Raw genomic sequence first — 14,385 nt, 5'->3', positions numbered from 1 at the left:
TTTAACATTTAGGCCATTGAAAGACACACTAGAGGAGAATAATACAGATGTTCAAAATGCAATATTCATTAACAACGCTTTTCAATTAAAAAAAAAAATTGTCCCCTGATGGAATCATGAAGCGTGTCAATTATAAGCAAAACAAACCCCAAAAATGTTGATTTAGGAACTGTTTAAAATAAGACAGCATGTATACAAATAATACTTACAGAATAAACCATTTTTAAGCTATACTTAAATTCTAGTTATTAAGTCATATATCCTGGTAACTCATGTTATAAAATTACATTTCAATTCATACAACTTAAATTTTATAAAACCAAAATGATAACAAGGAAGGTTGACTTACTCGATCTGCTAATCCTCCAGGAACTATAGTCCTCACAACCACGCCACTTGTTTTTCCTCCAACTATACCAAAACCTAGTCCGGAGCCATCATTAATGAGCTCAACCTCTTCAACATGGCCCCAGCAAACCTACAAATTAATGGCACATAAGAGTCACAGGATCAGTAATACTCACAGATTCTTAGTTTTCCAATACAATCATTACCAAAGTAACATTGCAACAAATTGAACATTCATACAATTAATCAAGGCAATGTTCTACAGGCTAAGACATACAGACAGAGATAATCATATGGTCCCTGACCGTAGGGATCTTATAATCCAGTAGAGAGAAAGTAAAACATAAATAATTAAAATGCAAGGCATAATATTGGATCATAAGGCACTAGCCCTAAGAGCACAGGAAACATTTCTCACTCCTCACTCTACACTGGATATCCAGCACAGTGCCCAGCACATAGTAGGGACCAGTAAATACGTGTCTGCTTGAAAGAGAATCACAAAATATTATAAAGACTTTTTACAGGGAAGGAAGAACATGAAGTCAAAACCAATGAAGAATTACAGAAAACTTCAAGGAAAAGGGGCATTTAAGTTGCACTACAAAGGAAGACATTCAAGCAAAAAGAAAATATAAGGGCAAAGCTAGGCCAGATAACACAATGGATGAAAGATATGGTCAAAAGGTTGGATTTAACTGGGTAATCAAGTGGAAGTAGTTAAAGGTTTTAGAAGAGAAATGACAGAACCAAAGAAGTGGTTTAAGAAAATTCATCTGGCAGCAATGAGAAGAATCTAAAATGGTGGTAGGACACAAAGTGGAGAGACTAATTTAGGAGACTCTTATGAGGGAGAGGAAAGGTAGGCCCCACTGAAGATATTAGCAATAGGACTATACAAATTAGACTAAGAGACATAAGCATTTCCCCTCTAACTAGCAGGTTTCTATAAGAAATGGGCATTACTTCACATAATCCAACTGCAGAACAATATCTTCCCTCTCAAGATCATTAGGGCATACTCATTACTTAGTCTGTCTTTCTTTCTTTCTTTCTCTCTCTCTCTCTTTCTCTCTCTCTCTCTCTCTTTCTTTCTTTCTTCTCTTTCTCTCTTTCTCTCTTTCTTTCTGTTAGAGACAAGGTCTCACTCTGTTACCCAGGTTAGAGTGCAATGCATGATGAGAGCTCATGTCAGCCTCAAACTCCTGGGATCATCCATCCTCTAACCTCAGCCTCCCAAATAGCTGGGACTACAGGCATGTACCACCATGCCCAGCTAATTTTTTAATCTTTTGTCGAGGTGGGATGTCTTTGTTTTTTGTTTTTTTGAGACAGAGCCTTACTCTGTCACCCAGGCAGGAGTGCAGTGGCATAATTTCAGCTCACTGCAACCTCCACCTGCCAGGTTCAAGCAATTCTCCTGCCTCAGCCTCCCGACTAGCTGGGATTACAAGCATGTGCCACCACACTCGGCTAATTTTTATATTTTTAGTAGAGACAGGGTTTCACCATGTGGACCAGGCTGGTCTCAAACTCCTGACCTCAGGCGATCCACCCACCTTGGCCTCCCAAAGTGCTGGGATTACAGGCATGAGTCACTGTGCCTGGCCATGGTGGTGGGGTTTGACTATGTTCCTCAGGCTGGTCTCAAACTCCTGGTCTCAAGCGACCCTCCTGCCTAGGCCTCCCAGAGTTCTGGGATTACAGGTGTGAACCATCATACCCATCCAGTTTTTCTATTATACTAAATTGCAAAGTTACTATGCAGTCTTAAATAAAAAACATTATTGGAGGGCTGGGTGCAGTGACTAAAGCCTGTAATCCTAGCACTTTGGAAAGCCAAGGTGGGCGGATCACGAGGTCAGGAGTTTGAGACAAGCCTGGCCAACATGGTGAGACCCCATCTCTACTAAAAGTATGAAAAAGTTAGCTGGGTATGTTGGCATGTGCCTGTAATCCCCAGCTACTTAGGAAGCTGAGGCAGGAGAATCACTTGAATCGGGGAGGCAGAGGTTGCAGTGAGCCAAGATCACGCCACTGCACTCCAGCTTGGGTGACAAAGCAAGAATCCATCTCAAAAAAAAAAAAAAGGCAATATTGAGATTAATAAATTGATGTCTAGAACATCTACTATGTGGGAAACAAGAAAGTTTGCTAAAATAATATGCCTGACTTAATGTTAGCTGATAGCAGCCAATATTCACAGAACATGTATGCAGCACCAGGCATGGTGCCTCACATGCCTTCTCATTCAGCCTCACAACATCTCTGAGAACTAGACATCATACCTTCAAAGGAAGGTATGAGGTAAAGGAATCTGCCTGGTGTGACACCACTAGGATTTGGGAGAAATGGACTTGAATGCATCCAAGCCTAACTCCAAAGCTCTTGTTCTTTATACGTTAAACAATTCCCCACATTATTCACTGTATTTATTATGTAAATTCTGCTGTACAAATATTGCTGATTACAATAGGGAAAATGCCTATACATTAATTTTTGTTGTGACCTTGTATTGTACCAAGACAGTCTTATTTTTTCTTTTGTCCCAATGAATAAAAATTAAATAAGTCAGCTAGCACTTAGTGTTATAAGAAAATAAGATTTATTAGTTTGCATTCTGACAATGCAAGCCAAAATCTGTAAAATGTTAAAAAGCACATTCAAGGGTTCCCAAAAGAGACATATACTTTTATTCTTTAAAATTGTTCCATATGTGTCTTTACATGAAAAAAAGCCTGCTATAATTTTGCAATATCAATAATCTGGTCATAAATCCCCTCATAATTTTCAAAAATAATATTTTTCAAATAAATAATCAAATCTTACTTTAAACACTCAACAGTAAATCTCTAATAAAAACTCTCAATTAATTGGCTACATCACCAAGGAACACAAGACTCTCCATCACTAAATAAATTACACCTAATACTTCAATTTGGCCTCCATATTAAATAATAATCTTAAACAAAGAGACCCACAGGACATTGAAAAGAGAAAAAAAAAACATTCATGAAACTTCTTGTTTAAACATGTTAATGCTGCACTCAGAGATACGATCATCTTTTTTAACTATGAAAAGTAAAATGGGCCAGGCACAGTGGCTCACGCCTGTAATCCTAGCACTTTGAGAGTCCGAGGCAGGTGGATCACCTGAGGGCAGGAGTTCAAGACCAGCCTGGCCAACATGATGAAACCCCATCTCTATCTCAAAAAAAAAAAAAAAAAAAAAAAAAAAAAATAACAGAGAGTGATGCTGAGCACCTGTAGTCTCAGCTACTTGGGAGGCTGAGGCAGGAGAATCACTTGAATCCAGGAGGCGGAGGTTGCAGTGAGCCAACATCTGGCCACTGCACTATATAGCCTGGGCAACTAGAGCGAAACTCCATCTCAAAAAAAAAAAAGAAAAGAAAAGAAAAGTAAAACGACACCTTCTAAATGTCTTTACACTTCTTACAATCAATGGCATTATTCAAAATTAGGTATTTTTTCAAATTTGCAACTCACTGTTTCAGGCAGAGTTGTATCAGTTAGGCTGCTAGAAGTACTGCTTTTTGTGTGGATTGGTTCCCTGGCCACAATCAGTTGCAAAGATCCAGTGGTTTGTTGTAATAATGCAATTGCTTGCTGATGGGAAACGTTCTGATCCAATGGTGTGTGATTAACGGCCAATATTTGATCATTTTCCTTTAATCTTTGATCCCTTAATCATGTAAGAAAAGAAATTTTTGTTTTAAGTGACCTAATAACCTGATTTTAAAAAATCTATTATTCAAGTTAAGCAGTTTGTTGCCTATGGTACTACTTCACTTAGGACATTTATCAAATAATTAGTTAATTATATAACAGAGCTCCTCAGAGTGTTTTTCACAGAAGTTATTAACTAATTACCTAATTTGGTAGTACATCCTTAAACACATGGACACATTTTAAAAGCCATCTGCCTAGAAAAATAAACAAAAACAATCTATAGGACCCCATCGCCAAGGTTTTGCAAGTATGGACACTGCCTCCATTACTGCATAAACCCAAACCTCCTGAACCCCTTCCAATCTGATCTCTACCCATACCACACTGGGGTAACGATATTTTCAACTACACCAATAACCTCCTCTCACCCCATCTTCACTGTCTACTTGTCCAACATTTATCAACAGAGGCCAAACCCTCCTTGAAAATTCATAGAGATTACTTCCAAATTTATATCTGAGCATGGTCTCACTCTTATTTGCCCAGGCTGGAGTGCAGTGGCACAATCACAGCTCACTGCAGCCTCAGTCTCCCAGGCTCGGGTGATTCTCCCACCTCAGTCTCACAAGTAGCTGAGACTACAGGTGTATACTACCACACCCAGCTAATTTTTGTATTTTTTGTAGAGATGGGGTTTTGCCATGTTGCCCAGGCTTCTCTTGAACTCCCAAAGTGCTGGGGTTACAGCCATGAGCCACTGAGCTCGGCCAATCTGAGCCCTTATAATCTCTCCCAAGCACCAATCTCCCAACTGCTAACCAGGGTAAGAAGATTCTTTTTAAAAGAAATTAGCAAAATCTCTAAAGAAAAATAGTATTTACTGAGCACTTATCATGAGTCAGGTACTATGTTGAGTGCTTTACATGCATTATCTCACATAATCCTCACAATTTCCTTTTAAAGTACTTAGTAAATTTTACATATTAAGGAATTGAAGTCTAGATAAGCCTAGCATCCTATCAAGAGTCAGATTCTGAAGCACAGTCTTGAACTTCTTATGCCAAAGTGCATCCTAAAGATAGCCTAGGACTTACTCTGTCCTGGTTTACGGTATTTGATTTTATTATCTCCCAAACACCACTGATATTCTTCCTCTTCCTGTTTACCCATTCTCACCACAATTCTTGAAGAAATGCTGCATTAGATGTCAGAATAAAGATGCAAAGTCATGGCAACTTATTAAGTTTGAAATCTGAGTTGGGGACACTAGAATTAATCCCCCATGAATGGAGAATGTGAATTCAAAAATGTATTATCGACTAAGAATTTTATAATAATATACTGCCACTGTTGCTATTATTCTAACACATGCATTGGAATAGCAGACTTATTAAATGAATAATAAACCAAAGACTGGAAATCAAACAGAGACAAAATAAAAGGCTTGCAAATACCCCTTAAAACATAAAAGCAAATACAACATGGAAGATAACATAGACTTGAGAGGCCTCTTAATTGACAATAAGCATAATAAATCAGGTAGAGTGACATGACCACCAAAATGTTGTTATAATCTTAAGAATAATAAACAATATAATATGCAGAATGAGAACTTCAATATTCCTATCCTACTGATCAGTCCGTAGCTAAAATATCATGTTCAACTGTAAGAGAGGGAAATAGTGTACTAGCTTTGCAGTCAGACGGTCTTGGAATCACATCATGGCTTCAGCATTAACAGCTCTGTGACTATAGGTTGACCACTGAATCCCTGAATCTCAGCTTTCTCATCAATAGAACGGAATGATGATACCTATATAGTGGAACTGCTGCCATGGGGTACAGGAGGATATTCACGAAAGGCCTGACAATGCACAGCAAAAACTAAAGCAAGTGTTAGCTGCTGTTGTTACTGTTTTTATGACTAGTTTTTCACTCTCTTTATAATAGTCGTCAGAATTATCAGGAAACAATTAGCAAAGTGAAAATAAACAGCTTCCCCACCTGTCTGCTACACTCCCTGGCTGGACATCCTTCACGAAGATATCAACATTTCCCATATTTTGACTTCTGAGGGCCACCACACTGAATCCAAGGCCTCCAGATGAAGGCCGTTCTATATCTATATATTCAATTTGCCGGCCCTAATGAAGGAGCGTTAAAAAAAAAAAAAGTCAGTGGTGTATATTTAACCAACATACTCTGTCTGCAGAACTGAAATTGCTTAGCATAAAAGCAGCTTCCCCTAAGAACCACATAAACTCAGCATTTCAGTAATAAATTATTTCTGGAAATCCTCTCACTTGATTATTTCAGTAGAGCATAAGAGAGAGTGTGTGCAGTGTTCTGCAACCTCAGGGAATCAGAGGTATTTTCACACTTCATTCACATTATGAGATGAATCCCAAGCTGGATGGAAACTCCTGAGAAAAATGCCTTTTCCCATAGTAAATTCTGAATTACTTTTTTACACTGAACTTCCCTAAATTCTCTTGATGCAAAGTACATTTTTATTTTATTTTTTTCTTTGAGACAGGGTCTCGCTCTGTCGCCCAGGCTGGAGTGAAGTGGCATGATCTCAGCTCACTTCAACCTCTGTCTTCTGGGCTCAAGCGATCCTCCTGCCTCAGCCTCCTGGGTAGCTGGGACTATAGGCATGCACCACCATGCCTGGCAAATTTTTGTATTTTTTGTAGAGACGGGGTTTCGCCATGTTGCCCAGTCTGGTCTCAAACTCCTGAGCTCAAGCAATCCACCCGCCTCAGCCTCCCAAATTGCTGGGATTACAAATGTGAGCCACAGTGCCCAGTTGCAAAATATATTTTTAAATGAGGAAAATAAATTAGATATATCAAAAATGCCAGTATTTAGCCGAAGTCAGAACCAGCTGCATTTTACAGGGCTCTGTTTTTAATTCTATCGTTGATTAATTGATATTCTATTTATTAGGTAAATTCAAAAGACTCTGAAAAGGCCACCATTTACATGGGTTCTACCTGTAAGAACAGATAGAACTGTTCTTGTGACAGCCAGGTATTTTATTGCTTTAGTTAATAACTGCACTTATAACATGAGAACTTCATAAATGTAATCAACTAAAAACAGCACCACATAAAAATAATTGCTAGATGAAACGGATAGAAGTGGCCAGGCATGATGGCTCATGCCTGTAATCCCAGCAGTTCGGGAGGTTGAGGTGGGAGGATCACGAGGTCAGGAGATCGAGACTACCCTGGCCAACATGGTGAAACCCTGTCTCTACTAAAAATACAAAAATTAGCCAGGCGTGGTGACATGCACCTGTAGTCCCAGCTACTCAGGAGGCTGAGGCAGGAGAATTGCTTGAACCTGGGAGGCAGAGGTTGCAATGAGCCAAGATTGCGCCACTGCACTCCAGCCTGGGCAACAGCGCAGAAAAAAAGAAAGGGATAGATCTATAAAGTCAAAAACTAGGACCAGAATATTATTTAATTATCACATCTTGAACAGATTCTATTTAACACTGAAACTCAAGTTTATTTATTTATTTATTTTTTAAGAGATAGGTCTTGGCTCTGTCGCCCAGGCTGGAGTTCGGTCGTGCGATCATACCTCACTATAGCTTTGAATTTCTGGGCTCAAGTGATCCACCCACGTCAGCCTTCCAGGTACCTGGAGCTACAGGTGAGTGCCACCATGTCTGACTATATTCTTATTTTTATTTTTGTAGAGATGGGGGTCTCTCTATGTTACCCAGCCTGGTCTTGAACTCCTGGCTTCAAGCAATCCTCCTGCCTCTGCCTCCCAAAGATTACAGAAAAAAGCCACCACGCTCAAACCTCGTTTCATTTTTAATGGCACTTGAAGGTCGAGGCGAACATACATAAAACTAACATGTCCAAAATTTTAATTGTTTATTTAATTTTTAATAGGTATTAGGGGCTACAACTGGATTACCCTTCCAAATGTTTTCTAGATTTTCCAAATTATATTAGTTCTAATTTTCATTAATCATGGGTTTTTCTTTTTTGTTGTTGTTTTTTGAGACAGAGTCTTGCTCTGTCACCCAGGCTGGAGTAAGGTGGCGTAATCTCAGCTCACTGCAACCTCCATCTCCCGGGTTCAAGCAATTCTCCTGCCTCAGCCTCCTGAGTATCTGGGATTACAGTTGCCCACCACCATGCCCAGCTAATTTTTCTATTTTTAGTAGAGACAGAGTTTTGCCATGTTGACCAGGCTGGTCTCAAACTCCTGACCTCCAGTGATCCGCCCGCCTCAGCCTCCCAAAATGATGCGATTACAGGTGGGAGCCGGTGCGCCTGGCCAAAAATCTTATTTTAACAAGAATAGAGATGCATTCAATTAGTCATTGTCGAAAAACTCTCCTTAGCAAGATCTTATCTCAAAAAAATAAATGTTAATTTTTTTTTTTTAAAAAACTCTCCTTACCACACATGGATACCTTCCTTATGTAATTTTAAGCCAATAAATTTTCAACACACAGGTTAGAAAATGGTGTCAATTCCTCCTAACAATATAAAAATGCAAGCAAGCAAAATACATACTAACACATCTTACAGCAAAAATAATGAGTATAAGTTCCTTTGTAAAACTAAAACAGGAGAAATGAAGCTAAATATTTCCATGAGAAGATACAACTTTACCTGAGCCATCTGTTGAATGACTGAGTTAAAGTCTTCATTTCCCAACTTCGGGGTCCAAGGAAATAGCCCAGATACAGTGGAGTTATTAGAGGGCCTGTGGACATTTCCATTAGCAATGGAACCATCTGTGAACACTAACAAACCTTTCCTAGAAAAATCAAAGTGGGCTGAACAATCTGAGGGTATATGGTTGAGCTGTTGGAGAGAAAAAAGAATCATCAACAGAAATCTATAGAAAAACTGTTTCTAGTTATTAAATATATTTTGACCATTACATGTATAATTTGCACATTAAATATATACATGGGAAAGAAATAAGGTAAAGATAGATAAATCTGTGTATTCATAAGGCTAGAAATTTTTTAAATTTAGTATTACACAAAATGTTTAATAGTTTAAAATTTGTTCTTATTTCCTGCTTTCTACCACTACTTTGTACACTGACATCTTATTACACTTCACATATACAGATGCATCCAGTCATATAACAGTGTAAGGTACTAAACCTTTTTCCATTTATCTATACATTTCCATGTGGGGAACCACAAAAGATCCACAGGTAGTACATAACGATAATAATAACTGTACTTATTGAGTGCTTGCTATGAGTAAGTACTGTACTGGGATGATTACAGGTATTATCACTTAATTCTTACAACAGTCTGATGAGATATCATTATCCCATTTTGTGAGCATAAAAACTAAGGCACACAAGGGCTAAGTAACTTACTCAAGATTAGCAGTAAGTAACTCGTGGAGCCACTTAAACATTGGTAGAAAGAGGAGAATCATGTAATTATGGTGGACATAATTTAAAATATCATTGGTATACAACTGCCAAAACAGTAGAATAAAGGTAACATTAAGAATAAATGTCAGTAGTGAAACCCCATCTCTATCAAAAATACAAAAATTAAATGGGCATGGTGATGCACACTTGCAATTCCAAGTTACTTGGGAGGCTGAGGCAGGAGAATCGCTTGAACCCCACGGGTGGAGGCTACTGTGAGCCGAGACTGCACCGCTGCACTCAGCCTGGATGATAGAGCAAGACTTTGGCTCCAAAAAAAAAAAAAGAATAAATGTTAGGCCAGGTGTGATGGCTCACACCTGTAATTCCAGCCCTTGAGGAGATCAAGGTGGGAGGACCACTTCAGGCCAGGAGTTCAAGACCTGGGCAACATAGTGAGACCCTCGTCTCAACAAAAAATACAAAAATTAGCTGGGCATGGTGTCACATGCCTGTAGTCCCAGCTACTTGGGAGGATGAAGTGGGAGGATTGCTTGAGCCCAGGATGTCGAGGCTACAATGATCCATGATCACACCACTGTACTCTACCCCAGGCAAAGACTCTTGTCTCAAAAAAAAAAAGGGATGTTAATAAAACCTCAGAGAAAAAATTTTTAAAAACCCTGGCTACAGGGATTACACAGTCCAATGCATAAAATATGACTGTGCATATAACAACTGCAAACTATACAAATATAAAGAATTGCTATTAGGATAGGGTAGTTAGTTACATCCACTCTTAGTCCAACAAATGTGATAGATTTCTGCTGATCTTTGCCAATTTCAGTTGCTACCAGCAGCATTCACTATTGTGATATTCTATGACCAAGAGAAATACAGAAAGCTAAACATCAATATAGGCAGTGCTAAAATTAGGGTATAAATTCTGGTCTAAAGAAAGCAATTCACAGAAAGACACACGTGTAGAGTTTAATCCTTAATTGGCTATAAACAAATCACTCACAAAAGACTTAATGGGCAAGCATTTTAGTTTATCAGCAAAAACCATTTTTTCCCAAATTTTGTAAATTTTCACTTAACTGTGATAAATTAGATCCAATTATGTTTTAAATTCTGCCCAAATGTCATCTATAGTATAGCTACTATTCAAGTTCAGCTTCCAGAACAGGTGATTTAAAAGTAATTTGCCAACTCTGACCCCAAAACAAAGAATCCAAGAAGAGAGTTAAAACAATTTCTGGTTCGATCTCAGCGCCAAAAAAACAAACAAAAAAATCCCACAACTACTAATTTGCACCCCTCTAAGAAGAGGTGATATGTGTCCCTTACTCAATAATGATGTATTAGAGCCTGTAGAGTCCAGATAGTGTGGTAAATGAGTAGAGGAAACACAATTATATATTTAAATACCAGGTATCCTGCTTCCAAGGAACTTTTAATCAGAATATGCATGAAAGACAATAAATATTTGATAATTAAGAGAAGCGTGACTATTGTGCTATAAGGGCATGATCACTTCTTGTTAGATAAAAGACTTCGGCAGGGCGAGTTGGCTCAGGCCAGGCCAAGCGAGGTGGCTCACGCCGGTAATCCCAGCACTTTGGGAGGCTGAGGTGGGCGGATCACGAGGTCAGGAGATACAGACCAACCTGGCTAACATGGTGAAATCCTGTCTCTACTTAAAAAAAAAAAAAAAGACTTCACAAAGAAAATACGCCTGGGCGAGGTGGCTCATGCCCATATTCCCAGCACTTTGGAAGACTGAGGTAGGAGGACTGCTTGAGGCCAATAGTATGAGACCAGCCTGGGCAACATAGGGAGACCCTGTCTCTATAAAAATTTTTTAAAATTAGCCCAACTGTGGTGGCACACACCTATCCCAGCTACTCTGGAAGCTGAGGTGGGAGCATTGCTTGAGCATGGGAGGTCAAGGCTGCAATGAGCTAGGATCACAGCACTGCATTCCAGCCTCAGTGACAGAGAGAAACCTTGTCTCAAAATAAAAAGAAAATATATTTAAGTTAAGCACTATTTTATAATTTTGATGATGTTGAGAATTCTCAAAGCATCTGACCTTTACATATTTAAATAAGTACAAAAACCATATTCTAAAACCAAACACAATTTTTTTTTTTTTGAGAGACAGGGTCTCAACTCTGTCATGCAGGCTGGAGTGAAGTGGCATGACCATGGCTCACTGCAACCTGGAACCCCTGGGCTCACACAATCCTCCCACCTCAGATTCCTGAGTTGCTGGGACTACTGGTACACCCACCACGCCCAGCTGCGAAAGAAAAAATTGATTATCGACATTTCTAAATTGTCTATGCCAGTGCTACCCACAGGTTATAGATTACAGGTCCCAATACAGCCTCTTTGCTGAACTGAGTCCTTAAAGATAATTTGTCTTTGTCTATCTCCTCTATCTTTCTTCGATGGTTTGAATATATTAATACATATATTAATGTAAAACTGATGGGTAACTTACTTGTCCTTTCAGTTGCTTGATGGACTGCTGAAGTGTGAGTATCTGGTTGAAGAGAGGACTCTTTAGTGTCTCATAAAACACAGATAACTTCTCATTCTGTGATGTGTCACCCTTCTCCTGCAATTTCATTTTCAGGCGATCAAGTACCTGCAGGACCTGCAGTTTATCTTGGGTTAAGATGAATAAGTAGAGTAATAGTTAAGTCCCATCTGAGATTCCATTTTAAAATCATTAATTAATTAAATTATAGAACAATATATCCAGTATACCTGTAGCAGGATTTTCAGGCATTTTGAATTATTCCCTTCAATCACTCTTAAAGATACCTAAAGAAAAATTTAAAAATATAAAAGATGAATTTCAATTGTATATGGCTATAATCCTGTAGAAAAATTTAGGAAAACCTCAAGAACATTCTTTATCAAGACTCCACTCAGTGAAATTCAAATTATAACCACAATGAGGTGCCACTACACACCCATTAAGATAATTAAAATTTTAAAACAGACAATACTAAGCGTCGAGGCTGTAAGTGCCTGGAACTATTGTACATTGCTAAGAGAAATGTAAAATGTCACAACCACTTTGGAAAATTGGTAGTTTCTCATAAAGTTAAAAATACACTTACTATATGACCCAGCACTTCCACTCACAAATACTTACGCAGTATTCATGAAAATATATGCTCACAAAAACGCCTGTACATGGAAGTTTATAGCATTTTTATTTATAAAAACCCCAAAACTATAAAACCCAAGTGTCTAGAAACAGATGAATAAACAAATGGTATATAATATTCAGAAATGAAAAGGAAAAATTACTGATACACACAACAAGGATAAATCTCAAAAATGGTATGTTGAAAAAAGAAACCTGACCCAAAAAAGTCACAAACTGCACTGTATGATTCCATTCATATGAAGTTCAAGTACTGACAAAACTAATCTACAATTATAGATAAATTTACCTGGGGCAGGGTGATAGGGAGTTGACCATGACAGGCTTCAGAACATACTACTCTCAAAATATGACATGTTGGCATGTTGCATATTTTAAGCTGAAGGAATCTGAGAAACAGCAGGTGCAGAAAGGACTTCCCCTGAAGCAGATCATAGGATCCTTGTGTGAGAGGTGTCCTCTCTATACCCAGAAGATAGCAGCATCTTAATCTCAAAAGACAGAGTGGCTAGGTGCAGTGACTCATGCCTATAATCCCAGCACTTTGGGAGGCCGAGGAAGGAGGATTACTTGCGCCCCAGAGTTTGAGGCCAGCTTGGGCAACACAGTAAGAGCCCATCTCTACAAAAAATTTAAAAACTCAGCCATGCATAATGGCACATACCCGTAGTCCCCGCTGCTTAGGAGGCTGTGGCAGGAGGATCACTTGAGCCCAAGAGGATGAGGCCGCAGTGAGCTATGAGCCACTGCACTCCAGCCTGGGGAAAAGAGTGAGACCCTGTCTCAAAATTTAAAAATAGAAATAGAGGAACACCCAGAGGAATCTGAACAAACAGGCCTTGTTAAGTTTTTCCCAGTTTACTCCTCTTAGCTCATATCCCTTTCTGTCCTATCACATTCCACAACTCTTCCTTCTTCATCAAATCTAACTTAAAAACACTCAGGTTTTACTGTTTCTTCGGGTCTTCATTTCCTTATGAAGGCTCCCATGTCATGTAAAACTTACATTAAACAAGTTTACATGTTTTTCTCTTGTTAATCTACCTTTTATTACAGGGGCCCCAACCGAAAACTTGGAAGGGTAGAAGCTATTTTCCCTCCCCTACACTGGGAAGGGGTTCAAGGAAGCTATTTTGGCGTGACGGAAACATTCTGTGTCTTGAAGGGGGTACTGTTTACACAGATGTATATATTTATCAAAATTTAGAACCAGGCCAGGCACAGTGGCTCACTGTGATCCCAGCACTTTAGGAGGTCAAGGTGGAAGGATCACTTGAAGCCAGGAGTTTGAGATCAGCCTGGGCAACAAAGTGAAACCTCATCTCTACAAAAACAAAAAAAATTAGCCGGTGTGGTGGCTTGTACCTATAATCCCAGCTACACTGGAGACTGAGGTGAGAGGATCGCTTGAGCCCAGGAGGTCAAGGTTGCAGTGAGCCATGATCATGCCACTGCACTCTGGCCCGGGTGACAAAGGGAGACCCCATCTCAACAAAAAATAAAAGAAAAATTCCCAAGCTGTACAAATGATCTCAGACTTTTACTAGTCATCTATAGCTCAAAAGAAATTACAGGTATGCTGCGGCTCACACCTGTAATCCCACACTTGGAGAGATCGAGGTGGGTGGATCACCTGAGGTCAGGAATTCAAGACCAGCCTGGCCAACACAGAGAAACCCTGTCTCTACTAAAAATACAAAAATTAGTCAGGCATGGTGGCGCTCACCTGTAATTCCAGCTACTCGGGAGGCTGAGGCAGGGGAACTGCTTGAATCTGGGCGGTGGAG

General features: G+C 39.2%; 1 protein-coding gene across 1 annotated transcript in view; it reads right to left on the bottom strand.

Annotated features, from left to right (window-relative positions):
• The window catches only part of INADL (InaD-like (Drosophila)), a 475,627-nt gene that overhangs the window by 442,120 nt on the left and 19,122 nt on the right, over positions 1-14,385 (bottom strand). The window contains 6 exon segments of the mRNA XM_011988948.1: positions 350-478; positions 3,856-4,051; positions 6,043-6,182; positions 8,682-8,876; positions 11,921-12,087; positions 12,190-12,246. Coding sequence (XP_011844338.1) covers positions 350-478; positions 3,856-4,051; positions 6,043-6,182; positions 8,682-8,876; positions 11,921-12,087; positions 12,190-12,211 — 849 coding nt within the window. The 5' untranslated portion in view covers positions 12,212-12,246.

This window comes from Mandrillus leucophaeus, unplaced genomic scaffold (assembly GCF_000951045.1).
Source record: "Mandrillus leucophaeus isolate KB7577 unplaced genomic scaffold, Mleu.le_1.0 Scaffold341, whole genome shotgun sequence".
Classification (NCBI taxonomy): domain Eukaryota; kingdom Metazoa; phylum Chordata; class Mammalia; order Primates; family Cercopithecidae; genus Mandrillus; species Mandrillus leucophaeus.
The sequence above is the reverse complement of the archived record's forward strand: the minus strand, read 5'-3'. Positions and strand labels throughout refer to the sequence as shown.